The following is a 26,608-nucleotide window of genomic DNA, read 5'->3' as shown; positions in this document are numbered from 1 at the left end:
TGCAAGTGAAAAGTAAGGAATTCGGTTTTGAAGAAGAGTAAGATCAATTTGTGCCTGTTAGAAGTTGCTGTTTAAAGAATAACTCTTGTGGGAGGACACCCGCTGTGATACATTTAACCAACCAAAATGTTGGCAGAAAATGTGAGTAAACTACACTAACTTAATTATTGCATTGTTTATAAGAATCTCGATGAGCAAAAGAGGAACACAGTGCAACCGGGGGACAAGGTGTTCGTGAAGGTATTTAGAAGGAAGTGGTTTAACGAACGTTGCCAGGGACCCTTTGAAGTTGTTCGTAGTACTGGAACTGCGGTCCAGGTTAAGGGGTCTCCGATGTGGTATCACTTAACACATTGTGTTAAAGCGCCAAGGGAAGACACGGCACGCCCACAGAGCCAAGATGTCGAAGGCTCAAGAGAGCCAAAGGAAACTGCAGAAGAAGCAGAGCTACATGAGGATCACCAAGGTCAAGGTTCAGAAGGAGGGATTATCCATGGTGTGGAAAATCATGACGATTTTGGGCATACTCCTGATGATGCCAGAGAGAACTTTTCAGTCAGTGAGCAGGAAAGGAGAATTGGTGACGTCGATTTACAACATGTCCCAGAAACAACAGAGCCCATTTCCCTGGAGTGTGAGTCGTCAAAGAATCCAGAGGGCTGTAATGCCTCTCCGGTAGAATTCCCTGCCCCAGTCGGACCAAGGAGTCCAAGACCAGTTCGAAAAAAGAGTCAGACCAAAATGTTACGAGAACTAGGGTTGAGGTGACTTTGGGAAAGTCAGTCCGGCACCCATGTCAGTGTACAGAAGAAAACAGTAGAGAAGGAAAATTTCGAGTTCAGTGGGAAGATAGCCAAGGCAGGATCATTGATATATCAGGAACGTCACCACTTGGAAAATATGTGCTGATCAATGATAAAAGGAGGGTGAAGGTTATAGGAGACTGTAGTCTTTATCTACACAGGTTCCAGTTGGAAGATCAAGGTGGCTATAAGTGTTCTTATTATGATCCAAAGTTTCAGAGTGAGAAAGAGCATAGTGTGCAGTCAGTCTACAGAACCAACATTGTGACTTTAGTAGCAATAAATGAAAGTAAGATCGCAGAGTCCCAAGGTGTTGAAGAAACTGAGAAAATGAAACAGAAATCCACTTCGTCAATTCTGAAAGATACTAAGTTTACAAATATATCACATTTAACTACAGCTGCGTCTCAGGTGATTACTACAACTCCAACACCTTTGAAAACTGTGATTAGAGCTAAGTTAGGAAGTTCGGTTCACCTTCCATGTCAATACGGAAGATGGAATGGAAGAGGTAATTATGTGGAAAGATGGTCGTGGTAAAGACATAGCAATGACAGAACCTGAAGTTGACAGTGTGCCTAACGATCAAAGAAAGTATGAAATACATAATAAAATGTGTTGGTTTCCAATGACAGGAGATTGTTCACTTATCTTACATAATGTTACATGGGAAGATCAAGGGGAATATACATGCACTTATTTGGATCCAGAGTTTGAATTTATATCATATCGCAGTTATTGGATACAAGGATACAAAACTCATGAGATGATGCTTGTGGTAGAAAACTGGGTTCCTACACAGGTATCTACTGTCGTTAAGGAGATACGAGAGGGGCCCGTTATAAAAACCACTACAAGGGTGAATATTGAACGGAAAATATTCACTAATGTGACTTCAGAAATATCCAGTAGTGTTAATATATCAACTCCGGCTACTAACCTTTGGTAGGGATAAATGTTACAACAATGGTGATGACAACTTCATTAAGCAGACGTACATGTGAGAGTTAATACGACACAAGCAATGTTAAGACAGGAGGGATCAAATTAATAACTATATAAGTAATGAGAATCAATGAGCAAAGTATACAAGTAAAGCAGTGACTGCTCTCACAATCATCACATCTCCCTTTGATCAGTCCCAAACACCGTGCAGGCCAAGTTCATCATAACTAAACCACATGAATTAAAAAGCGTTTCACTGATCAAACTTCTATCAGATAATATCCCGGAGCAGAGGAGAACATTGAGTCATAATGTAAATTAATGTGGTTTCTGTAAACACATTATACAGCGGGGACAATCTTGTGTAATGCTGCTGATGGACGGCACTGCTGGTGACCTACGTGAAGGCTGTAACACCTTGTTGTCACTCACTGTTTTTCCTCTGTTTGTGACCCCCGTCACGAGCACCTCGAGCTGTCAAAAAGTTCATCACCTTCGTCTTCCTGTCGGTTGTTTTGATTCACCGTAAACAACCTCCTGTGATCAGCGGCCTCATCTGTATGCATTTCCATTCACAGGGTGCTTTGCATTGACCGTTTATGTTGTCCTGTGGGCGTGTAGAGGGCCGAATAAGAGGCTCATTCATGTGCGCACATTTTCCAGGTGGATTGTGATTCATAAAATGAAACAGGCGCAGGACAAGCGTGCGCACGGTTTTATAAATCTCAATTATTTTTGGCGCACGCCATTTCCGGGTTTCCTCCGTACGGACAGTTTTAGTCTGGATTCTACGCACTCTTTTATAAATGAGACCCCAGGACAGAGTTGTTGCTATCAGGGAGCAAAGACATGGTTGTGAGTAATTTGGTCCCAAGTCCAACGAGAGGGAGGAAAAGGAAACCAGGACAAGCAGTACAGGAAGCAAAGGCAGCTCTGAGGCAAACAGAGATTGTAGACAACATGCAGCAAGGCCGGGGGGGCTTGGGGATTAGTTCGAGTAAACCAGTGTGGAACAAAGCAAGTCCCAGAAAAGAAGGAAGCTGGTAGTGGAGCAGGTACACAGACAAGAGGAAGTTGTAAGGTGTACTAAGGCTGTGGCTCAGGCTAAGCAGGGACAGTCGATGAACTGAGAGTGCAAAGAAGAGGAAGCTCAGCTGGAGGGACCTGTGGAGTACAGAGAATAGTCGCATCAAATTCCTGATAGGGGCTACTTACGATGTGCTGCCGTCACCCCAGAACCTACAATGTTGGGTACAGGGGGACCCAACGTGCCCATTGTGTTCACAGACAGACAGCTTGAGGCATATTCTGTCAGGTTGTAAGATTAGTCTGTCACAAGGTCGGTATAGACTACATGGAGACAGAACCAGATTTTGAAAAGTTTAGCTGCAGGAATTGAAAGTAGAAGACGACAGGTGAATTCAGGACGCAATCAGGAAAAGATTCGATGCAGCCATTCGATTTGTCCAGTTTGCTCTAACCTGAGGCCTGACATAGTGATCTGGTCTGTGAGTCAGAGGAGAGTTTATTTTATTGAAGTGACGGTGCCCTGGGAGGACTCAGTGGAGGAAGCGTATGAAAGGAAAAAGCTTAGATATGCAGATTTGGCAGCAGAAGCTGAACAGCGAGGATGGCAGGTTAGGGTTTGTCCTGTACAAGTGGGATGTAGAGGGTTCATAGCTCGATCAACTATCTCGTTACTGGGAGAACTGGGAGTGCGTGGACAGAGTCTGTGAAAGGCAGCAAAGGAGATGTCAGACGAAGCAGTTAGAACAAGTCAGTGGATTTGGATGAGGACAAATAATGTCAGCTGGGGCCAAAAAAAATGTCATAGTAATCCTTTACCAGGAATAGTTGCAGTTTTTACAAAAGGATTTGATAGCACGAGGTTTTGATGGGCGGTGAGAGCTAGCATGGAGAGGGGGGGGTTCTGGGATGCCAGAGCTGACTGTTGAGCCCCCCACGGTGTCGTGGGCCTAACTTGATGAAACACCGGTGAAGGGAGGCGCCCACTTGATAACCCTATTGATGTGCTGGCTCTCATTAGAAGCCATGTGGTAGGACAGGTAGTATCTGCTTGAGGTTGGGCCGGGGGGTAACCCTAACCTTAACCCCCCATCTTCCTTGCTCTCTCTTCTCTCCAATCTTCCCTCATGAAAATGAGGGAGTAGGGGGAGGTACAGCGTACAGCCTAACCTGGCGGGGGTGAGTGATGGCCCCAGACAGGGCACCTCTCCCTGGCTCTGCCTTCCCCGTCTTCTTTCTAACACACCTCTCTCCACAAACTCTTCTCTCTCTCCTTCTCTCTCTATTGTTCTCTTTTGTGTTTAATTCAACAACATGAGTGTAGTATCAGCGTTGTCAATACCTGGAGCTCATATGAACGGAGCCTGGGTCTGTTGAAGCTGACAGAGCTGCTTGGGTTGAGGTGACACTAAGGGTCATGTGGTAGGTTAAGTATAAGTATTGGGATGAGGCACAAGGGGAGGGCTTTCTTCACTGAGCACTTATCCTTATCATCAGGGCACAAGTATCTTGTGTTAAACTCAAATACATGGTGGTCTCATGGTGGGTCTCTCTCTAAATAATAGAACAAAGAGTGCGGTCTAGAGCTGCTCACTTTGTGAAGGGTCTCGGGATAACCTTTGATATGATTTGGCTCTATATCAATACAAATGATTGATATAAAAAAAGAAAAACATGATGTGGAATAAAAGATGAAATCAGGTGTTTCAGAGGTTCACAGTGAATTATACAGTGTAGGATTTTTCTTGTTCTATGAAGGTTTTAAATGTGGAACTCAACATTGCTCTGCTACAGTCAATGGACTAAAGCAGTGAAGAAGAAAACAGACTTTAGCATTAAGATACTCAGTGTGGATTATAATATAATATCAGCCTTATGTCTGCAGTTTAGTGTCAACACAACTTTCACATCATATTAATCTCAGCACAGAAGTAAAACATGGTTTCTGACCTCAGAGACTCCAGTCTACAGTGTGGACTCTCCAGAAAACCACACAGCAGCTTCACTCCTGAATCCTGCAGCTCATTTCCGCTCAGCTCCAGCTCTCTCAGATGGGAGGGGTTGGACTTCAGAGCTGAGGCCAGAGAAGCACAGCTCATCTCTGACAGACTGCAGCTCCACAATCTGAATAAAGAATAAATGATGAGACTTTAGAAGACAATGTTCCTGCATGAAATCCTTTAATGTTTAATAATGTGTTCAGAGCTGAAGAAGGTGAAGAAGGTCAAAGTTTAGAAAATAGAAACTCCAAACACCTGAACACAACAGAGATGCCACGGTGGGGAAATGTTCCCACCGGTCAATAAACTCGTGACACCACCGGTGTCACTGATTACACTGGACATAAAAAACTAAACCAAAAGTCACTTGTCATTTATGACGCTCAATACCTGTAGAGCACTTGCTGTGATCTTCCCTCATCATTTGTGAATAACTTTTATGTATATATCTTTTTTTGCATCGTGACTCTTATTCTGTATTTAACTTTAGTTAACTTTAGTTTAGCATTTAACTTTATTCTGACAATTATCTTTATATCACCATAGACCCACTTCTCAGCATTTAATCTTCATCTCTTTGTTGTTGTTTATCTGTTATTTTATTGTATATTATGCACATATTTGACATTTTTTCTGTCTTCTATTTTATGCCATATATTTCTCTACGCCTGAATTTCCCCCGGGCATTAATGAAGTATTTCTGATTCTGATTAATGTTTGAACAAAACAAATGCTTAGAAGGTCGGTTCATTATTATTTTTTAAATAGGCTAGAACTGTTATGAACAAAACGAACAAGGATGACGGCTTGGCGGCGGCGCATGGCGCACATACACGTACTGTGATATAAAATACGAAAACAAATTAGATCTATAAAGTTTTTAGTAATATAGGCCAACATAGTAAAAACGTGACATTGGCAAACACTCTGGAACCAAATAAATAATGGCAAACGAATTCAAACCAACAGGAGCCAAATGAAAAAACAGAAGAAAAAAGAAAACAAAGCCCAAACTGCAGGTTGTACGCGACGTAGATAAACAACAAAAATCCACAGGCTTAAAGCCTTAAAACAATAATAATGATAATAATAATAATAAAAACAACAATAATAATAATGATGATTATATACATCGTAAAAAATGAACTACGAGCTGCGCTGATACGTGAAAATGAAATCTATGTGTTTTATTTCTATACGCCCAAAAAAGGCAAAACGATGGTGGGGGAGTTATGCAATCGGTGGGAGCCTGAACACCGAGTAACACCAGTAACAACAAGATGCCAAATATGTCAGGATGAATCTTAGGGAATGTGAACAGAGACATATCTCTGTTAGAAATAGTGGAGCCAGAAACTCAAAGCATCTTCATTTGAAACTTTTCAGTCGTAACAAGAAACAAAGATTTTAATAATAATGTTGGAAAAACTAAACACTGAATATATTTGTTATTTTCTGCTCGCACAAACTGAATAATTAATAAATGTATCTACAAACCTCAATTCCAGTAAAGTTGGGACGTTGTGTAAAATGTGAATAAAAACAGAATACAGTGATCTGCAAATCCTTTTCAACCTATATTCAATTGAATCCAGCACAAAGATATTTAATGTTCAAACTGATTAACTTTATTGTTTTTTTGTAAATATACACACATTCTGAATTTGATGCCTGCAACACGTTCCAAAAAAGTTGGGACAGGAGCATGTTCACCTCTGTGTGACATCACCCTTTCTCCTAACAACACTCTGTAAGCGTCTGGAGACTGAAGACACTAATTGTTGAAGTATTTATAGGGAAATTTTTCCTATTCTTGCTTGATGTTCATCTCAAGTTGCTCAACAGTGTGGGGTTTCCATTGTTGTATTTTGCGCTTCATAATGAGCCACATATGTTCAATGGGAGACTACGGTGGCCGACAAGGGCAAACGTGCTGCAACAGCCCAAACGATTTCGATTAGAAGAAACGAGCTGCAAATTCAGAAATGATATAAATTCAAAAACACAAGCGAAAGTCCAAAACATATTCAACGACGGTAACGCGATGCAAATAAAAAAAACTGCTGCAAAAAGCCAAAACAAATACATTAACATCAAACGCGCTGCAAATACAGAAACGATGCAAAGTCAAAAACACACAAACCCAGTAAACACATGCAAAAGGCCTGTAGGGGGCGTTCGGAGTGACAGGTTTATTATTAACGGGAGAGAGAGGGAGACGAGACAGTGAATTTATTACTTCTCAGACTTTCTAATGTTAGATGCTGCTGGAGCAGAGTGTCTCTGTTGGTCATGTACTACTGACAACTTTAAAACATGAGCAAAGAATTCACAACTTTTGTTGATCAACTGATAGCTTTGCTAAAGTAACCGCTGCTAATTGTGGCTTCTGTTAGCCGTGCAGCTAGCGGTTCTTTATGATTACTCTGTCCAGTATCGGGCTCCGAGTACAGTAAAGTTTTCGTGTAAACTCAACTAGCAAAAGGCAGTTCGGGTGTTTGGGGTTATCTCGTCCGCAGTGGAAGCTTCGGCCGGGCCGCTACCATACAGTCAGAGTCCAGCACCGCTCAGTTTGAGAACAGGGAAGACAGTAGTGCGGTGGTTTTCTTGCTGGGTTTGGCACCAGTGAGATTTCCCATCCGAACCCCCGCTTAGGCCCCCTGGAGATGGGCACGAACTGATGCTAATCTCCCATCCCCACCGTGTCTTAATCAACCCCGATGTCAGAGTCCAGGTGGCTGTTTTCTGTGTCACGAAGCTGCCTTCTTTAATTATGTCCTAACGACGATATCTTCCGCGGTTAATATAGATTCGCAGCTGAGGTTATGTGGATATGGAAAGTTTTTGAGCCGTAACTTTACACATGTAAAGACACAGAATAAGCCGTGCAGTAAGTAGCTCGTACTGAATGCCTTCGCATCACCGAGTCTATGCATTCAGTTAGTGATTAATATATAAATGAGCCCCCCGCAGATGTTTAAATTGATAAGTCTGTAAGTATTTATCACAGATTAAATCAAATTTATTAATTCATTTTAATTGTATTTAGCCAAATAAAGTTATTTCCTCGCATTTCATTCATGAAGTTAATGTATCTGTGGATCCTGTATACAACTAAAATCATGTGTATCATTGTTAGTGTCACGCCATTGTTGATTGTGAACGACCGAGCCTTTCAAGAGTGCTCCTTTTATACCCAATCATGGTACTATCACCTGTTACCAATTAACCTACTTACCTGTGGAATGTTCCAGGAGTGTTTTGAGCATTCCACAACTTTCCCCGTCTTTTCTTGCTCCTGTCTCAACTTTTTTGGAACGTGTTGCAGGCATCAAATTCAGAATGTGTGTATATTTCCAAAAAAACAAAGTTTATCAGTTGAACATTAAACATCCAGCAGCACCGATATCAAAGAGTGTCAGATGGCATGCCACGACATGTGCAACTGTCTGTAATGATCAGTAATCAACCGATAAATACACATGAAAGACGAATGACAGAAACGTATACATTCCTTTATTTACATGTTGCCATTGGCAACGGCATGTGCCACTGTCTGTGCCGATAGTGCAGTGGCGTGTGCCGTTGCCATGTGCCACTTTTTGACCTTGCTGTCACTCTTAATATCTTGTCTTTGTGCTGGTTTGAATTGAATATAGGTTGAAAAGGATTTGCAAATCACTGTTTTCTGTTTTTATTCACATTTTACACAACGTGCCAACTTTTTTGGAATTGGGGTTTGTATGACAGATTTATTTAAAAACATGATGTGGAATAAAAGATGAAATCAGGTGTTTCAGAGGTTCACAGTGAATTATACAGTGTAGGATTTTTCTTGTTCTATGAAGGTTTTAAATGTGGAACTCAACATTGCTCTGCTACAGTCAATGGACTAAAGCAGTGAAGAAGAAAACAGACTTTAGCATTAAGATACTCAGTGTGGATCAGTATAATATCAGCCTTATGTCTGCAGTTTAGTGTCAACACAACTTCACATCATATTAATCTCAGCACAGAAGTAAAACATGGTTTCTGACCTCAGAGTCTCCAGTCTACAGTGTGGACTCTCCAGAAAACCACACAGCAGCTTCACTCCTGAATCCTGCAGCTTGTTGTAGCTCAGCTCCAGCTTTCTCAGATGGGAGGGGTTGGACTTCAGAGCTGAGGCCAGAGAAGCACAGCTCATCTCTGACAGACTGCAGTCACTCAATCTGAATAAAGAATAAATGATGAGACTTTAGAAGACAATGTTCCTGCATGAAATCCTTTAATGTTTAATAATGTGTTCAGAGCTGAAGAAGGTGAAGAAGGTCAAAGGTTAGAAAATAGAAACTCCAAACACCTGAACACAACAGGATGCAGGTTCAAATGTGTGAAATACACAAAGTGAAAAAGAGCTCTCATTAATATTAATGACAACATGCTGCTACTTCAATAAAGACGCAGTGACTTCACCTCTTAAACTCTGCAAGTGTGACAAGTTCAAATATAACACACTCACAGTCTGATACAAGTTAAAGTTTAGTGCTTCTTGGTCTGTTATGATGTTAAAATCTGTGATCAGGTTCAAAAGATCAAACATTTATGAGGACTGATTCAAATAGAAAAGATATTTAAAAACTGTTACACTATTAAAATGGTTGTAAACAGGGCTTGACATTAGACAGGTACCTTGACAGGTAGAATTGGGCAGTGGCGGGTGACTCACTCACTCTCACTAGCCACTCTGGCGGGTGACATTCTATTTTTCTTCAGTAAGGAGACTGCTTTAAAGTTTTTAATACGGGACAATCCTGATCTGACGAGAGGGAGAGACAGCGCGGTGAGAGAGAGATGATCCAGAGTGTGATCTATGAACAGTTTATCACAGTTTATAATCATGTGATCCAGCAGTGAGCGGTTTACAATCATGCAGCGCAGTGATGACACCGATCTGTGCGTGGTTCTCTACCCCTGACTAAATAGGGTCGAGATCTGTCCCTGTATTTCCACGAACAATCATATTTATAAAGCATTTAACCACATCCACAGGCTGTGAATGAACTGAACCGGAGGTGATCCACACGTAGTTTATCATTTATCATGCGGCGCAGGGAGGAGACACACGTTAGGAGAGGAGCAGATATGACACAGATCTGTCTTTCTACCTGGCTCAATAACATCGTGATCTGTCCGTATTTCCGCGCACAGGTAGGCTACTATAAAATATAAACTCCCCACAAGCTGGCATATGTCCATATGCTGTGTACTTCATATATTTCTCTGATAAACACAGAGAGGAGCGTCAGGCTTCATGATCAAACTAAGTTTCATGTCATCACTTCAGTCCGCACTCACCCACTCCCTCCCTCCCTCTGTGCGCCTGCGCAGCAGCTCTCCCCTCTCTGTGCTGCCAGTCTGCATCACAGTTTTTTATATTATATGTTTTTTCAAGTCTTATTAAGGTGATTGAGGCTCCGTGTTCATTTGATTACAGAGCGGACATGAGCATTATCTTCACACTGTACTGCCTTGCATTTGCTCGCCAGTGACCACACATGAAGCCCCTGTGAAGAATCATAATGTGGCTGCACAGAAGTGTAACAAAGCCCGGAGTAGAGACAACAAAGAAAAGAAAACTTGGTGATACAGAAAATGAAAAAGAGAAAAAGAAAAAGAAAAGACCAAAAGGTCAGGTCGCTGAAAATGGTCTAGCAAAGAAAATAATGTAGCTGCACTGACTGTAGGACGTACGGCTGTGACAAGGTGAAGAAACAAAATGTGGCTAGTGAAAATGTTGTGTGGCTAGTAACTTTGGAAAACCACTAGCCACAGTGGCTGGTGAGCAAAAAAGTTAATGTCAAGCCCTGGTTGTAAAGTGAATTAGGTGCTATTTTAAAACATTTGATTGATTCTTTGTTGTTGAATTTAAACTGCAATAGAGGTCTTCTGTGATGGTGAAAGTGGTCTTTTAATCCCTCACCAGGAGAAATCACAGCACTTTGCTCATTTAACTTCAGATGTCTCTGAGGAAACATCACCCAATCACTGTGTGATTATTTCTCCTCATTTTTCAGGGCGGAACACAAGAAGCACCAGTGGCTCCATCTATACAAACTCCTGCTGTGCAGCCAAACACAACAAACAAGAAATACAATAAAAACCAGCAGAAAATAACTGAAGAGTCGACTCAGAATAATAAAGTTTCCAACATGCCAAATATGTCAGGATGAATTTTGGGGAATGTGAACAAAGACATGGACAGTATTTCTGTTAGAAATAGTGGAGCCAGAAACTCAAAGCATCTTCACTTGAAACTTTTCAGTCGTTACAAGAAACAAAGATTTCAATCAGAATGTTGGAAAAACTAAATACTGAATATATTTGTTATTTTCTGCTCGTACAAACTGAATAATTAATAAATGTTTCTATGACTGATTTATTTAAAAACATGATGTGGAATAAAAGATGAAATCAGGTGTTTCAGAGGTTCACAGTGAATTATACAGTGTAGGATTTTTCTTGTTCTATGAAGGTTTTAAATGTGGAACTCAACATTGCTCTGCTACAGTCAATGGACTAAAGCAGTGAAGAAGAAAACAGACTTTAGCATTAAGATACTCAGTGTGGATCAGTATAATATCAGCCTTATGTCTGCAGTTTAGTGTCAACACAATTTTCACATCATATTAATCTCAGCACAGAAGTAAAACATGGTTTCTGACCTCAGAGTCTCCAGTCTACAGTGTGGACTCTCCAGAAAACCACACAGCAGCTTCACTCCTAAATCCTGCAGCTTGTTGTAGCTCAGCTCCAGCTCTCTCAGATGGGAGGGGTTGGACTTCAGAGCTGAGGCCAGAGAAGCACAGCTCATCTCTGACAGACTGCAGCCCCTCAATCTGAATAAAGAATAAATGATGAGACTTTAGAAAACAATGTTCCTGCATGAAATCCTTTAATGTTTAATAATGTGTTCAGAGCTGAAGAAGGTGAAGAAGGTCAAAGGTTAGAAAATAGAAACTCCAAACACCTGAACACAACAGGATGCAGGTTCAAATGTGTGAAATACACAAAGTGAAAAAGAGCTCTCATTAATATTAATGACAACATGCTGCTACTTCAATAAAGACGCAGTGACTTCACCTCTTAAACTCTGCAAGTGTGACAAGTTCAAATATAACACACTCACAGTCTGATACAAGTTAAAGTTTAGTGCTTCTTGGTCTGTTATGATGTTAAAATCTGTGATCAGGTTCAAAGATCAAACTGAGACCACTTCTAAAACATGTTTTTCTCTGGTTCTACTATTTAACGGTTTGTGTTTGAGTAAAATGAACTTTTGTTTTATTGTAAACAACATTTCTCCGACTGTCAAATCAAATATTCTCATTGAGGTCTTTTATTTGCAGAAAGTGACGACTGGGGGGTTGGACTTCAGAGCTGAGGCCAGAGAAGCACAGCTCCTCTCTGACAACCTGCAGCCCCTCAATCTGAATAAATGATGAAGATAAAATTACAGATTTCCCTTAAAATGAGTGGAGTGACTTTTCCATTGTGTTTTGTGGATCATCAAGACGTCAGCCTTCTGCAGTCAGTCATACACCTTTTCATGTCCGCACAGGTTCATAACATGCTGCTGATGTCAGTCAAGTGTGTCATTGGAGAACCATTAACACATCAGACATGTTGGACTAAACACTGTTCACTAATTCATTTATTCAATGGCCTTCTTCTTACTGTATTTGGGGCTTAGTAGGTCTATGTAATAAAAGGAGATGTCCACATTTGTTGAAGTCTTAAAATAACAGCCACATGCTGTCTGCACATGAAAGACTCATTAGTGGCAGTAATGATTCCTACTGTCCCCAGTGAGTGTGAAGTGGTCCCTTCCTAGCAAAACTACACAGCAGGATAAACTCCATAAGTTCATGTGAAACTAATATGAAGCTTCAGCAGTCTGAGTCAGCCAAATCAAGTCTGTGTCCACCAATGTTTCAAACGAAGAACCAAATTCACTCTTTGAGTCACTATTCCTCCACTGCAGCTCAACAAGCAGACAGCCAAACACTAAACACTTGATATGTGTCGCTCAGTCTGCTGAAGCCTCTATTAGTTTAAGCTCAACTGTAAAAGTCATTTTGTAAAGTGACAGACTGAATGTTTGTCCTCCATCTCGTAACACTGGAGTCAGGTTATGAGAGGATTTCTTCACAGACAGTATGGACAGAAGGAAAGATGACAGGCATTAAATAACTCTATAAATAGATGTGCATGTGGGAATGTGAGTGTTGTAATGAGACTGACTTGAATCAATATGAACCTCTGCATTAAGACAAACATGTTTCTGGTGCAGACTATTGATTTGTTTGAGCTGAAATCTAAAGGTCTGTTTCTTCAGATAAGTCCTCAATGCTGACATGAAAACAAAGCAACACTTTGATCTGTTAGAAAGAAGAACAGGAAATAATATAGAAGCTTAGATAACTCAAACTTAATGCTGTCACTCAGAATCATCTCTTCATGTGGCTTTAAGCAGGTGTAACACTTGTTCTTTTGAAGGATGCTGCACCTTTTGACCTGTTCAAATGACTTTGATGTGTCATTTAATCTTTATCCAGCTTCTAAAGTTTGACTGAACTTTGGTCAATAAAATCTGCATAAATGTACAGTCTGTTCATGTTGTAAATCACAAACACTGTGACTGATATTCTTGTACTAATTACATCAGTCTTTTTTTAAACCTTCAAACAGACCTTGAATCCTGCTCTGTTGTGTTGTTGTGGCTGCTGTTAGGCTGCTGTTTATTACTCTTAGCTCTGCTTTGATGCACACCACAGCACAGCAGCTGTGTGGGCTGTCAGCTTCTGATACCATGAAGATCATCACAGTTCCTTCCTTCACCTTTACTGAGCTCTGCATTCATGTCTCTCTTTCCTGTATCGTCCCTGTCTCTCTGTCTGTGACACAGAAGCTCAAACTCTCTGCAGCCTGTTTTCATCTGCTATCATCAGATCTACGACATCGTTCACATCCCTCACACACACTACAGCCTCGTCACTGCTGACATCATCTTCACGGTCTGATCGACACCAATGTGAGTCGTGTGGAAACTTTCAAACAGTTAATTTCTCCTTTTTCTTTTCTTGACTTGTTGTTTGGAAAGACAGAACATTTTTAAATCACTCCTTCAGATCTGTGATCAGGTCCATCCTGAAGATTAATGACCCAAAACTTTAAAACCTCATAAGAAACACTACATGCTACAGTCAGTAAACTTACTGAAGAGTCTCCAGTCTACAGTTTGGACTCTCCACTCCAGCAGACAGCTTCACTCCTGAATCCTGCAGATCGTTGTAGCTCAGGTCCAGCTCTGTCAGATGGGAGGGGTTGGACTTCAGAGCTGAGGCCACAACTTCCCAGTGAGTCTCTGACAGTCCACAGCCAACAAGTCTGTTATGACACATTAATTACATGATATGTTATAATGAAAGAGACACTTTGTGTTTACTTCATGAGTCTGATCACAGTTTGACACATCAGGTTAAATAAAACTCTAAGTTTGCTGTTCAGCTCAGGGTTCAGCTCATCTTATCTTTCTGTGTTTGACATGAAACAATAATTCTCCTCACTCCCTCTCGTACCTGCACACTTTGAATCTTTGATTTGCTTTAATATGCAGATAAAGGAGGAGAAAACGTCTGTCTCCAAAACGTTAACATGAGGTCGTCTTGATTAAAAGACATTTTTTCAACTTAGTTAAAAACTACAGTCGAGAATGTCACACCGCGGTGAGGTTTGTCTTGTCTTGGATTTTTGTCTCGTAACTTTCTGTTTTATTTGGAAACCTAACTCTCCTCTCGTTTCAGGTCACTTGCCCTTCCTCATGTGACACCGGTCTGATTGTCTCCCCTGATCCCTGATTGTTTCCACCTGTTCCCCATTACCCTCATGTGCTTATAGTCTGCGTCTCCCCTTTGTCTTTTGCCAAAGTGTTTCGTCCTTGTCCGTGCACCCAAGCCCTTATCCACAGTCATAGTCGATTTTGCCAAGAGTTTTTTGCTACGCCACGTAAAGTTGGTTTCCTCCTTTGAGAGTGATTTTTCGTTTGTTAAAGTTTTCTAGTTTAGCGTCGATTTTGTGTTATTTTGTAAACTGTTTTCTTTCCTCCCTTTTGGAGCGATTTTGTGTTTAATAAGTATTAGATAGTTGTAGAGCCTCCTCTTTTCTTTTGCCCCGTTGATCAGTAGTTTTGGTTTTCCTCCTTCGGGAGCGATTTATGTTTTAGGATCTTCCCTGTTTCTAGTGTGTTTTTTGTCTCTCCTTTTATTGGAGATTTTCCTTATTAGGAAGTTTATCTTCCGCGGGTTATCTTGCCAGGACTTAGTTTATTAAGTGAGTTTTTCATAGCCCAATTGTTTGTCACTCTTCAAAGAGGATCTGAAATCAATAAAGTGTGCTTGTACGTGATATCCTCTGCATCTGAGTCCTCATTTTAGTCCAGGCCTGACAGAGAAAGACGATCTGTCTTTGGTGGCTACCTGCTGCTTTCAGGTTCACATGCATGAGTGGGAAAATTCAGTGACTGCTGTCGAGTGGGACCGAAACCAAATGAAACTATTGACAGTATTAGACGTGGACATATTTAAATAATATAATAATCAAACATTTTGATGTGTATGACAGCTGAGCGCATGAAGTTCTGTCGTCTACATTCTGTTGTGAGCATCTGAAGAACTTATTCAGCAAACAAACACAGTTAACAAACCGGTAAGGTTTAATTATTGTTACCATGATGTCATCAGAAAGATGTTCTCAGTGTATCAGTATTAAGAGAAATAACACTGGTGTGTATACGATCTCTTTAAAAGTCTGAATTTGACCAGAATGTTCTGAGATATTCATCAGACCTTAAATATTGGTGGAAGCTGTGCATTTCCTGCTCCTACTCTTCTCTACAGCAACAAGAGAGAGAAACACCTGTCAGCTTCTTTCTGTGAGCAACAAAATATCAGGAAACACTTCAAACACAGCCATGTAACACAACCTCCCTCTGTAAACTGTGGAACTCATGAGCAGCTAAATGCACCACTGCTCAGTTCAACACACTCAGGGGTGTTACTGTGACAGTCTCTGTCGTATGAGCAGCAGTTTACAGAAGCTAATGTTAGCTAATGTTAGCAAACTGTACATAGATATTGTTGTGTAACTGACATCACTGAACCAGTTTGCAGGTTTGATGACGATTCTCTACTTGTGTGACCAAATCACTGTGTTACAGCTCTCAACATGATCCCATAGTTTCACCTGTGGCCACAGCGGCTGCAGCAAACATTAGATACTCAATCTGAATCATACTAATAACACTTATCCTTTATCTATAGCACTTTGTAGAAACACGTTTACAAAGTGCTTTGACAACAGAAACACTGGATATATACAGAGCATCACAAAGTAAAATAAAGTGCTTTGTAGAAATAGAAAATATAAAGCAGAGTGTGTTGCGTCCCCGACCATCCTCTGTCCTGACCAGAAACATGGCAGAAATAATCACATGAAAGCAATTCTCTCTGTCTTCAGAAATCTGCTTTAGAAAATGAAACAGATCTTTTTTTAAACTTTGAAGAATAGTGGTCATAGTTATTGATTAGATAGCACACCTTGCAGAATCTACTCATGTAGTAATCATTTTACTGATAGCTGGAAAATACTGTTATATATATATGTCGTTAAATGCTGCTGTGATAAAACATCAGCAGAAAAAAGGTCAAAGGTGACACATATTAGAAATAACTAGAAAAGCTTTTCCTTCATGAACTTGACAGCAGGAAACAAAACTGACTGAAACAACAGTTTTGCATTTCAAACATTTGAAACAGCTCAAGAGAATCTGTGACAGAATAAACTGACAGATCATTTGTGCAATAAAAGAGTGGAACAGTATTTAAGAGTAATGATAATTCTATAGTGATGATGTTTGAAGAACTGAACTACTTATTAACCTGATTTGTAATTTTAATCACATCTGGACTCACCGAGCCTTTCTGCAGTTCCTCACAGCTGGAATCAGTCTCAGTCGTCCCTGCTTTGATGTTTTGTACTTCTGCAGGTCCAACTCATCCAGAACCTCCTCTGACATCTGCAGCATGTAGGCCAGAGCAGAGCAGTGGATCTCAGAGAGTTTTTTCTCTGATCTGTTCTCTGACTTCAGGAACTCTTGGATCTCCTGGTGTACTGAATGGTCGTTCATCTCCATCAGACAGTGGAAGATGTTGATGCTTCTGTCAGGAGAGATATCTTTACTGTTCATCTCCTTCAGGTTGTTGATGACTCTCTGGATGATTTCTGGACTGTTGTCTGTCCGGCCCAGCAGGCCTCCTGAGAGTCCCTGGTTGGACTTCAGAGAGAGGCCATGCAGGAAGCGAACAAACAGGTCCATGAGACCACTTTTGTTTGCTTCCTTCATGGCCTCTCTCTGGTTGGACTTCAGAGAGAGGCCATGCAGGAAGCGAACAAACAGGTCCAGGTGACCATTCTTACTTTGAAGGGATCTCTCCATGACCCTCCTCAAAAAGTCATCAAGGGAGGGGTTCGTCCTATCATTCTCTTCTAGGAAAGCCTTCAGTACTTGTGTGTTCTTGTTTGTGTAACAGTGGAACATGTAGACTGCAGCCAGGAACTCTTGAACGCTCAGATGAACAAAGCAGTAGACTGTTTTCTTGAAGATCACACACTCTCTTTTAAAGATCTCAGTACAAACTCCTGAGTACACCGAGGCCTCTGTGACATCCAGACCACACCGCTCCAGGTCGTCTTGGTAGAACATGATGTTTCCTGTCTCCAGATGTTCAAACGCCAGCCTCCCCAGCTTCAGAAGAACTTCCCTGTCAGCCTCCATCAGTTCCTGAGGACTCACCTGATGTCCCTCATCATACTTCTGCTTCTTCCTCTTTGTCTGAACCAGCAGGAAGTGTGAGTACATGTCAGTCAGGGTCTTGGGCAGCTCTCCCTTCTGGTCTGTGGTCATCATGTGCTCCAGAACTGTAGTAGTGATCCAGCAGAAGACTGGGATTAGACACATGATGTGGAGGCTCCTGGATGTCTTCATGTGTGAGATGATTCTGCTGGACAGCTCTTCATCACTGAACCTCCTCCTGAAGTACTCCTCCTTCTGGGCGTCAGTGAAGCCTCTGACTTCTGTTAGCCTGTCAATGTATGTAGGAGGGATCTGATTGGCTGCTGCAGGTCGGGAAGTTATCCAGACGAGAGCCGAGGGAAGCAGATTCCCCTTGATGAGATTCATCAACAGGAGGTTGACTGATGACTTCTGTGAGACGTCAGACACAACCTGAGTGTTGGTGAAATCTAATGAAAGCCTGCTTTCATCCAGGCCGTCAAAGATGAACAACAGTTTACAGACAGCGAGCGTCTCTGCTGTGAGCTTCTGTAATGTTGGATGGAAATCATGAAGCAGCTTGAGAAGACTGTACTGCTCGTCTTTGATCAGGTTCAGCTTCCTGAAGGAAAGCAGAATCAGCAGACTGACATCTTGGTTCTCCGAGCCCTCTGCCCAGTCCAGAGTGAACTTCTGCACTGAGAAGGTTTTTCCAACACCAGCGACGCCGTTCGTCAGGACCACTCTGATGGGTCTCTGTTGGTCAGCTAAGGCTTTAAAGATTTTGTGGCACTTGATTGGAGTGTCACGGAGGGTCTCCATCTTGGAAGCTGTCTCAAGCTGCCTGACCTCATGTTGGGTGTTAACCTCTTCACTCTGTCCCTCAGTGATGTAGAGCTCAGTGTAGATTCTGTTGAGGAGGGTTCCACTTCCTGTTTCATCAGTTCCTTCAGTCACACGTTCACATCTCGTCCTCAGACTGATCTTATGTTGATCTAAAACCTCCTGCTGACCTTTTACTAAAAAGAGAAAAAAGTGTGAAACGAAACCAAGAACATTTGACAGTCTGGTGATTATCTTATTGCCAAAAAGAAGATCAATATAAGAAAATATAAAGTGTTAAAGTGTGACAGTGCCACATTAAAAAAGTAAGTGTCAAATCAATTGTAAAAGGGAGTGCATGAGAAGGTTTTAAATCAGAGAGATAGCCTAAGTTTTTGAATGCCTGTTTTGCCTTTAATGCTGGTAAACTTAAATATTCCACAGTAAAGTAAAAGGATGTGTGCATGTGGCAGTTATGGCTGGTAATTATGACTATGCTGAAGTTGTATTAGCAGGATGTGGCGTAGACGCTGGGGGAGGATCAGTGTGCGCACTGATTGAATTATGTAGCGCCAGGCGAAAGCACTGCAGCTACCCTTTTAATAATCCATAGACTGTTCAAATGTGAAAGTAAAATATGAGGATAACAAGAACTTTGAATGAGCTGTGGCGAAACTGAAAGAAGCTAAAAGGATTATTGCAACTCTCCGTGCGGGCATCTCCCGCGGCTGGACACGCAGGTCGGGAAACAACAACAAAGACAGGATCTATCATGTGGATTATTCTCCCTCCTGAACCTGGGTGAGACCGATGCCTTTTTGTATTTGTTTACTGGTATACCAGTTGTGATCGATCGCCTTTTTGTTGAGGCAAACGGACGGCGGATTTATTGTTTGTTTTCTGGGTGTAAAAGCACTATAAAGAAATCAAGTGAACTTTCGTTTATTCATATTTCGTTAGCTTTGGACTCTTAGTTGGTTTTGAATGCACAATGGAATGACTTAAAGGGTTGGTTTTGTTGTATTTAAATTTTCATTTGTCGGACTGAGCTGAGTGAACTTAAGTTACTTGCGTGACGCACACTGGTTGATCCCTTAAATAGCCTGTCAGTACAAAGTGGCTCTAAAAAGGGGTGAAACTTATCTTAAGAGGAAATTAACTGTTTCTCAGTTGGAACTTTCTGTTTATAAGTGTTACAGGTTTCTTTTCTTCTAAAAGAACCCCTTGAGCGTTTTAACCCCGACAAAATAAAAAGGTTACAGTGTACAGAGTGTTACAAAAGGTTATAAAGTCCAAATCAGCCTCTGACTGTGTGTCAGGGTACATGTTTTTTGTGTCTTTTGTTGATTGGAACCACGACCAAAGCACTGAGAATCTCTGTAACAAATACACTGCATTTCCTACATGTAACCGGCTGATTAGCAGGATACGCCCCTTAGTGTGTCAGGTTAGGGAGGAACCAATCACCTGTGGCTCTGCATCTCATTTCTGGCGATAAAATACCCTGCCTTCGCTCCCCTTTACTTCCTGGACTGAGCCAGCTCACACATGACCAACGGAGCGTAACCTGATTGGCTGGATGTTGGTTGATATGAAACAGAATCGTTTGCTCGTCCTTGGTGTCCCGGATGTTGCATCTGAATTTTTTAACTTGTACTTTGGGATCTGATTTTTGCCCACTGAATTTGAGCACCTGCATTTTTATTGTTTGGATTATTTATAGCTTGAATTTTTGATCATTGAAAAATAAAAGTGAAAATGATTTATTGAAAATTATAAGGCAAAAAATTCAGACACATAATTTAATGAATATAATTTATTTTATTTATTTCATATATAATTTGAAATTCGAAGGCTTTAAAAGGTCAAAATCTGGTGAGACAGATTTACTTCCATACAGTATAGACAATACCTGGCTTGTTAGCTTAGTTGTTATCTAAATTACCAAGTAGCAAGTTAGCTTTGGCATAACTGTATAACTTCAATAATTTACTGCTTGCCAGTCCCTCGCTCCTCTCCAGTTCCCCCCCTCGTCCAAATACGGTGACTTCTGTTTCAAACTTTCCTCTTTGATAAAGCTTATAGTTAGAGCTGGCTCAGGCTTGGACCAGCCCAGAGTTATGCTGCTACAGCAGGGCTATTCAACTGGCGGTTTGAAACACACAACTGCTGTTGTGAAACAGACTGTGGGTGGAAAAAGACTGGAGTTGTGTTTTTAGGCGACTTTATGAAACGTACAGCCGATGGAGAAAGTCATCAGAGCGGACACACACGGGGAGAAACAGAGAGAGGCGGGGCACACTGTGTGTGTGTGTGTGTGTGTGTGTGTGTGTGTGTGCGTGAGTGCGTGCGTGGGGTTGGGGGGCAGAGAACTGGTGAAAGGTGAGCAGATTAAAGTTTTGTCAGGAATTAACAAAAATCTCTCTCTCTGCCTCTGCCTCTCTCTGTATGCATTTATGTTATATTAATGCATCTTATTAACTCTGTATCTTCTGGTTCCGTTAACGTTACTAACCATATATCTTCCCAGGAGTTCTTGTGCTCCCTTGTCTTGAAGGTTCCTGGGGATCGTTGCTGCAGACCACCTGCTGCTGTGGACCTGCTCGACTGCAACAACTACTAACATCAGTCTTCCCCATAGTATCATTATTATTGATGCTAATGCTAATAGTAGACCTGTTGACTTCAACTGTTTATTACTATTATCAGCCTTTTATCATTACTATGCAGTTCTTGCTCATTTTTACACTTTTGAACCATTATTGTTGGCATAGTAACCATAAGTATGTATTATCTGTTGATGTTGTTGCTCTGTCTGCCGGTCTCTATCCTGCATCTCCCTCTCTCGGCCCATCCAGTCTCTTCAGATGTTCAACATGAGTCTGGTTCTGCTCGAGGTTTCTGCCTATTAAAGGAAGTTTTTCTGCCAATGTGCCGAATTTTACTAAGTGCTGCTCATGGTGATTCAGGTTGGGCCTCTCTTTAAATAACAAAGAGTACGGTCTAGACCTGCTCTGTCTGTAGTGTCTTGAAATAACTTTGGTTGTGATTTGACACTATACAAATAAAATTTGATCGATGGATTGATATGTTAAAGCAAACACAGAGGGCGCTATCATAAAATCACACAGTGTCTCCGCTATATACATTGAACAAAAATATAAATGCAAGACTTTTGTTTTTGCTCCCATTTTTCATGAGCGGAACTCAAAGATCTAAGACTTTTTCTATGTACACAAAAGGCCTATTTCTCTCAAATATTGTCCACAAATTTGTCTAAATCTGTGTTAGTGAGCACTTCTCCTTTGCCGAGATAATCCATCCACCTCACAGGTGTGGCATATCAAGATGCTGATTAGACAGCATGATTGTTGCACAGGTGTGCCTTAGGCTGGCCACAATAAAAGGCCACTCTCAATGTGCAGTTTTATCACACAGCACAATGCCACAGATGTCGCAAGTTTTGAGGGAGTGTGCAATTGGCATGCTGACTGCAGGAATGTCCACCAGAGCTGTTGCCCGGGAATTGAATGTTAATTTCTCTACCATAAGCCGTCTCCAAAGGCGTTTCAGAGAATTTGGCAGTACATCCAACCGGCCTCACAACCGCAGACCACGTGTAACCACACCAGCCCAGGACCTTCACATCCAGCATCTCCACCTCCAAGATCGTCTGAGACCAGCCACCCAGACAGCTGCTGAAAAATCGGTTTGCATAACCAAAGAATTTCTGCACAAACTGTCAGAAACCTCATCTGCATGCTTGTCGTCCTCATCGGGGTCTCGAACTGACTGCAGTTCGTCATCATAACTGACTTGAGTGGGTGAATGCTCACATTCGATGGCGTCTGGCACTTTGGAGAGGTGTTTTCTTCGCGGTTGAATCCCGGCTTTCACTGTACAGGGCAGATGGCAGACAGCATGTATGGCATCATGTGTGAGCGGTTTGCTGATGTCAACGTTGTGAATCGAGTGGCCCATGATGGCGGTGGGGTTATGGTATGGGCAGGCGTATGTTATGGACAACGAACACAGGTGCATTTTATTGATGGCATTTTGAATGCACAGAGATACCGTGACGAGATCCTGAGGCCCATTGTTGTTCCATTTATCCACGACCATCACCTCATGTTGCAGCATGATAATGCACGGCCCCATGTTGCAAGGATCTGTACACAATTCCTGGAAGCTGAAAGCATCCCAGTTCTTGCATGGCCAGCATACTCACCGGACATGTCACCCATTGAGCATGTTTGGGATGCTCTGGATCGGCGTATATGACAGTGTGTTCCAGTTCCTGCCAATATCCAGCAGCTTGGCAGCCATTGAAGAGGAGTGGACCAACATCCCACAGGCCACAATCAACAACCTGATCAACTCTATGCGAAGGAGATGTGTCGCACTGCGTGAGGCAAATGGTGGTCACACCAGATACTGGCTGGTTTTCTGACCCCCCCCGGACCCCCCCAATTCAGTAAAACTGCACATTTTAGAGTGGCCTTTTATTGTGGCCAGCCTAAGGCACACCTGTGCAATAGTCATGCTGTCTAATCAGCATCTTGATATGCCACACCTGTGAGGTGGATGGAGGGTGTGTCCCAAGTATTGGGGTATAACACTTCTCTGTCTCCCAGGTAAAGTTTATTCCAGGGTGCAGGAAAGGAGGCTCTGGCCGATTGTCAAACCTCAAATACAGGAGGAACAATGCAGATTCCCACCTGGCTATGGAACAGTGGACCAGCTCTTTACCCTGGCAGGGCTGTTTGGGGAGGCCTGGGAGTTTCCTTATTCAGTCTACATGTGCTTTGTGGACTTGGAGAAGGACTATGATCATGTCCCCCAGGTGGTCCTATGGGGGGTACTGCGGGAGTATGGGGTACCAGGGCCATTGGTACGCGCCATCCAGTCGCTGTATAACCAAAGTGAGAGCTGTGTCCGCATCCTCGGCACGTTTCCGGTGCGTGTTGGCCTCTGCCAGGGTTGTCCCTTGTCACTGACTCTGTTTGTGATTTTCATGGACAGGATCTAAAGGAACAGCCAGGGGGAGGAGGGTTTTCAGTTTGGGTACCTCAGAATTTCATCTCTGCTTTTTGCAAGTGGTGTGGTTTTGTTCCTTCATCGAGCTGGGATGCCTCCAGCAGGCATTGAGGCGGTTTGCAGCTGAGTGTGATGCAGTTGGGATGCGAGTCAGCACCTCCAAGTCTATGGCCATGGTTCTCTGCCGGAAAATGGTGGATTGTTCACTCCGGGTGGGGAGTGAGTCTCTGCCTCAAGTAAAGGAGTTTAAGTATATTGGGGTCTTGTTCACGAGTGAGGGTGAACTGGATCGTGAGATTGACAGGTGGATCAGTGCAGCTTCAGCAGTAACGAGGGCATTGTACAGGACCATTGTGGTGAAGCCGAATCTGAAGGCAAAGCTTTCGATTTACCAGTCGATATACGTTCCAACCCTCACCTATGGTCATGAGCTTTGGGTAGTGACCAAAAGAATGATTTGCGGATACAAGCTGCCGAAATGAGTTTCCTTCGGAGGGTGTATGGGCTCAGCCTCAGAGATATGGTAAGGAGCTCAGAGATCCGGGGGGAGCTTGGAGTAGAGCCACTTCTCCTTCGCATCGAAAGAAGCCAGTTGAGATGGTTTGGGCATCTGGTTAGGATGCCTCCGAGGCACCTTTGTAGGTGTCCTGGGCACGTCCAACTGGGAGGAGACCCCGGGACCGACCCAGAGCTCGCTGGAGGGATTATATATCCCGTCTGGCCTTGGAACTCCTCGTAATCCCCCAGGAGGCCTGAGGTCACCCACCGTCTTTGGGTCAAACACAATCTCCTTTTCCTCACATTCAGCACACGGTGGTTCTTGTCACACCACTGCAGGAATTTCTCTATTTCAGAGACATAGTTCAGTGGGCTGCTGTGACTGTGCAGCAGGCTCAGGATGGCTGTATCATCTGTGAACTTAATAATGAAGTTCTCAGGATGGTTTCTTATACAATCAACTGTTTACAATGTGAAGAGGACCAGGGAACTGACACAACCCTGTGGGGCACCAGTGCTGACAGACCTGGGTTCAGAGAGGGCGCTGTTGACCCTGACCTGCTGGACTCGGTGTGTCAGGAAGGAGAGGTACCATTTTAGGATGAAAGGATTTACGTTTAAGATCAAGTGTGGCTGCACAGTGTTAAAAGCTGAGCTGAAATCAACAAACAACACAGGTGCTTAAGCATGCTTTTATAGAGTTTTATTTATGTCATGATTTTATTTGTAACTTTATTTTATTGTCATTTTATTGTTTTAATGATTACTGTCTATTTTGCTTTTGGTTTTATTGCATGCTTTTAAACTGAAATAGCGAGTATACTTCCGGCCTTGAGGGATTGCTAATGTGGATTACCTGCAGCTGTGTAGCCCTGCTTTTAATTGACAGTTTTCATTCACCAATGGGACTGGGGAACATGGACAGAGGAACAGCGGATCCGACAGAGTGACATCGTAACGCCCGACAGAAATAAGAGGAAAATCCAGAGTGTTACGACACGAAATACACGCAGCGGCAGAGTGAGGAGCTCTGCCAAGGGGTTTAAATATCCCTTATTAGTAACACTCAATATATTCTTCAGCGGTTTATAAGTTATTAAAAGTTGTATGCACAACATATTGGCGGCGTGTCTCTGTGCCAACAGGTGGTCTGTCCTGTGGTGTGTGTGTGCGCCCTCGGAGTTGAGTAGAAGACAAGGAGGCAGCAAGGAAGGCGAGCGGCTCAACTAGCAGGATCGCAAATTGGTCGTATGCTCCTTGTTTTAAGTGACTTTTACCCTTTTTAACCCACTTTTCTCAAAGACGTTTTAAGACTTTTTAACCTTTATTTTAGTGGGTTTAACTGGTGCCGTGTAATCTATTCGGCCTTGTAGTAAAAATCCCTGTGGTTGCACCAGCACATTCTTTCTCCTTGATCTCTCAGTGCTGCTCTCCCACCCGATTATTTCAACGAACCTACACAATAGAATTTAAATCCTTGTAAATTTCGTCATATCCATTATTCCACCCCCATTCAAATCTCATCACATTAGCTCGTCTGCACAGGTTTTGAGGAGAAAGGCAGATGTCCCATCTGGCCCTGTGTCCTTCTTGGTGCAGAGGTTCTTAAAGAGTGTTCTTCCACCAACCTTGTGTCCCTCTAACTCTGTGATCACAAGAACAATGATGAGTTCTATCAGGTAGACTCATTCATGTGATGAACAGGGTTTGGCTGCTGAAGTAATGATGAGGCAGCACCACAGTTTACAATCTCTCTGACATAAACGCTGACAGAGAAATATATAACAGTGAAGAAAAGAGAGAAAGTGAAGTTTAGTTTTATTACAGATTCAGATTCAGCTGTTGAACATGAACCCTGAACATCAGTCTGCAGGATTTGTGTGACACAGAAATTTAAAGTTTTCATGATAGAAAACTCAGAGTCTGGAAAACTTGCACTGATCTGCTGTTAAAACAAGTGATGATGTAAAGAACCAAAGAGTGAGGATGAGTCAGAGCCCGTGCATAAAAAAAGCATCAACTGAATCAAAAGGAAGGAAAATGTTATTTATTAATTAATTGTTATTAATGTGTGTCACAAATGTTCCTTACTAACACACATATCACATAAATTTAAAAAATCATTAGTGAAAGATGATTTTGTTCAAACTAAGACTCAGAAATGAGGATGAATCTGTGTTGTGACACCAGTGATTCTTCTTGAGTCCTGCGTCCATCCGAAATGTTCAGCAAGACAGATTATTGGTTCAATTATGTATGAAAAAATCTCCAATGACTCATTTTAACATGGGGCTCTATGGGGACTGACTCACTGCAGGAGACAGCCTCAAGTGGACACAAGAGTAATGGTAAATGGACTATACTTTTCTAGTCTTTGCGACTACTAAAAGCTTTTACACTACATGTAACATTCACCCATTCACACACTGATGGCATAAGCTGCTACATAAAGTGCCCAGCTTATCACATTCATACCAGTTGGCTATGCCACCGGGATCAATTTGGGGTTCAGTGTCTTGCCCAAGGACACTTTGACATGTAGCCTGAGGGAACTGGGGGTTGAACCTCCGACCTTCCGATTGAGAGCCGACTACCACTGAGCCACA

The 26,608-nt window shown here is 42.2% G+C and overlaps 2 protein-coding genes across 2 annotated transcripts; both read right to left on the bottom strand.

Moving 5' to 3' along the window:
- Positions 1 to 474: 474 nt before the first annotated feature.
- On the bottom strand, positions 475 to 11,646 carry LOC138609729 (ribonuclease inhibitor-like). The gene is made up of 4 exons (XM_069682374.1): positions 11,479 to 11,646; positions 8,812 to 8,985; positions 4,731 to 4,898; positions 475 to 529 (listed from the first exon to the last, which is right to left on the bottom strand). The coding sequence occupies exons 1-4, from the start codon at positions 11,625 to 11,627 to the stop codon at positions 475 to 477; spliced, it is 546 nt and encodes a 181-aa protein (XP_069538475.1). The 5' UTR covers positions 11,628 to 11,646.
- A 2,354-nt stretch (positions 11,647 to 14,000) lies between these two features.
- Positions 14,001 to 18,740, bottom strand: LOC138610569 (protein NLRC3-like; the record flags this gene model as incomplete). The annotated part of the gene is made up of 2 exons (XM_069683347.1): positions 14,001 to 14,203; positions 16,786 to 18,740. Coding segments are annotated over 2 exons (2,130 nt in total), but the record flags the coding sequence as incomplete, so codon positions are not given.
- Between the last annotated feature and the right edge of the window lie 7,868 nt (positions 18,741 to 26,608).

This window comes from Semicossyphus pulcher, unplaced genomic scaffold, assembly GCF_022749685.1.
Source record: "Semicossyphus pulcher isolate SPU_LCO1_2020_fin unplaced genomic scaffold, fSemPul1.0.p SCAF_6, whole genome shotgun sequence".
Lineage (NCBI taxonomy): Eukaryota > Metazoa > Chordata > Actinopteri > Labriformes > Labridae > Semicossyphus > Semicossyphus pulcher.
The sequence above is the reverse complement of the archived record's forward strand: the minus strand, read 5'-3'. Positions and strand labels throughout refer to the sequence as shown.

Coding starts and splice junctions, on each gene's coding strand:
- LOC138609729 (XM_069682374.1), bottom strand. CDS start 11,627: ATGAGCTGTGCTTCTCTGGCCTCAGCTCTGAAGTCCAACCCCTCCCAT. Junction 8,986..11,478: donor TGTAGACTGGAGACTCTGAG/GTCAGAAACCAT, acceptor TTCTTTATTCAG/ATTGAGTGACTGCAGTCTGT. Junction 530..4,730: donor CCACACTGTAGACTGGAGTC/TCTGAGGTCAGA, acceptor TGGCATCATCAG/GAGTATGCCCAAAATCGTCA.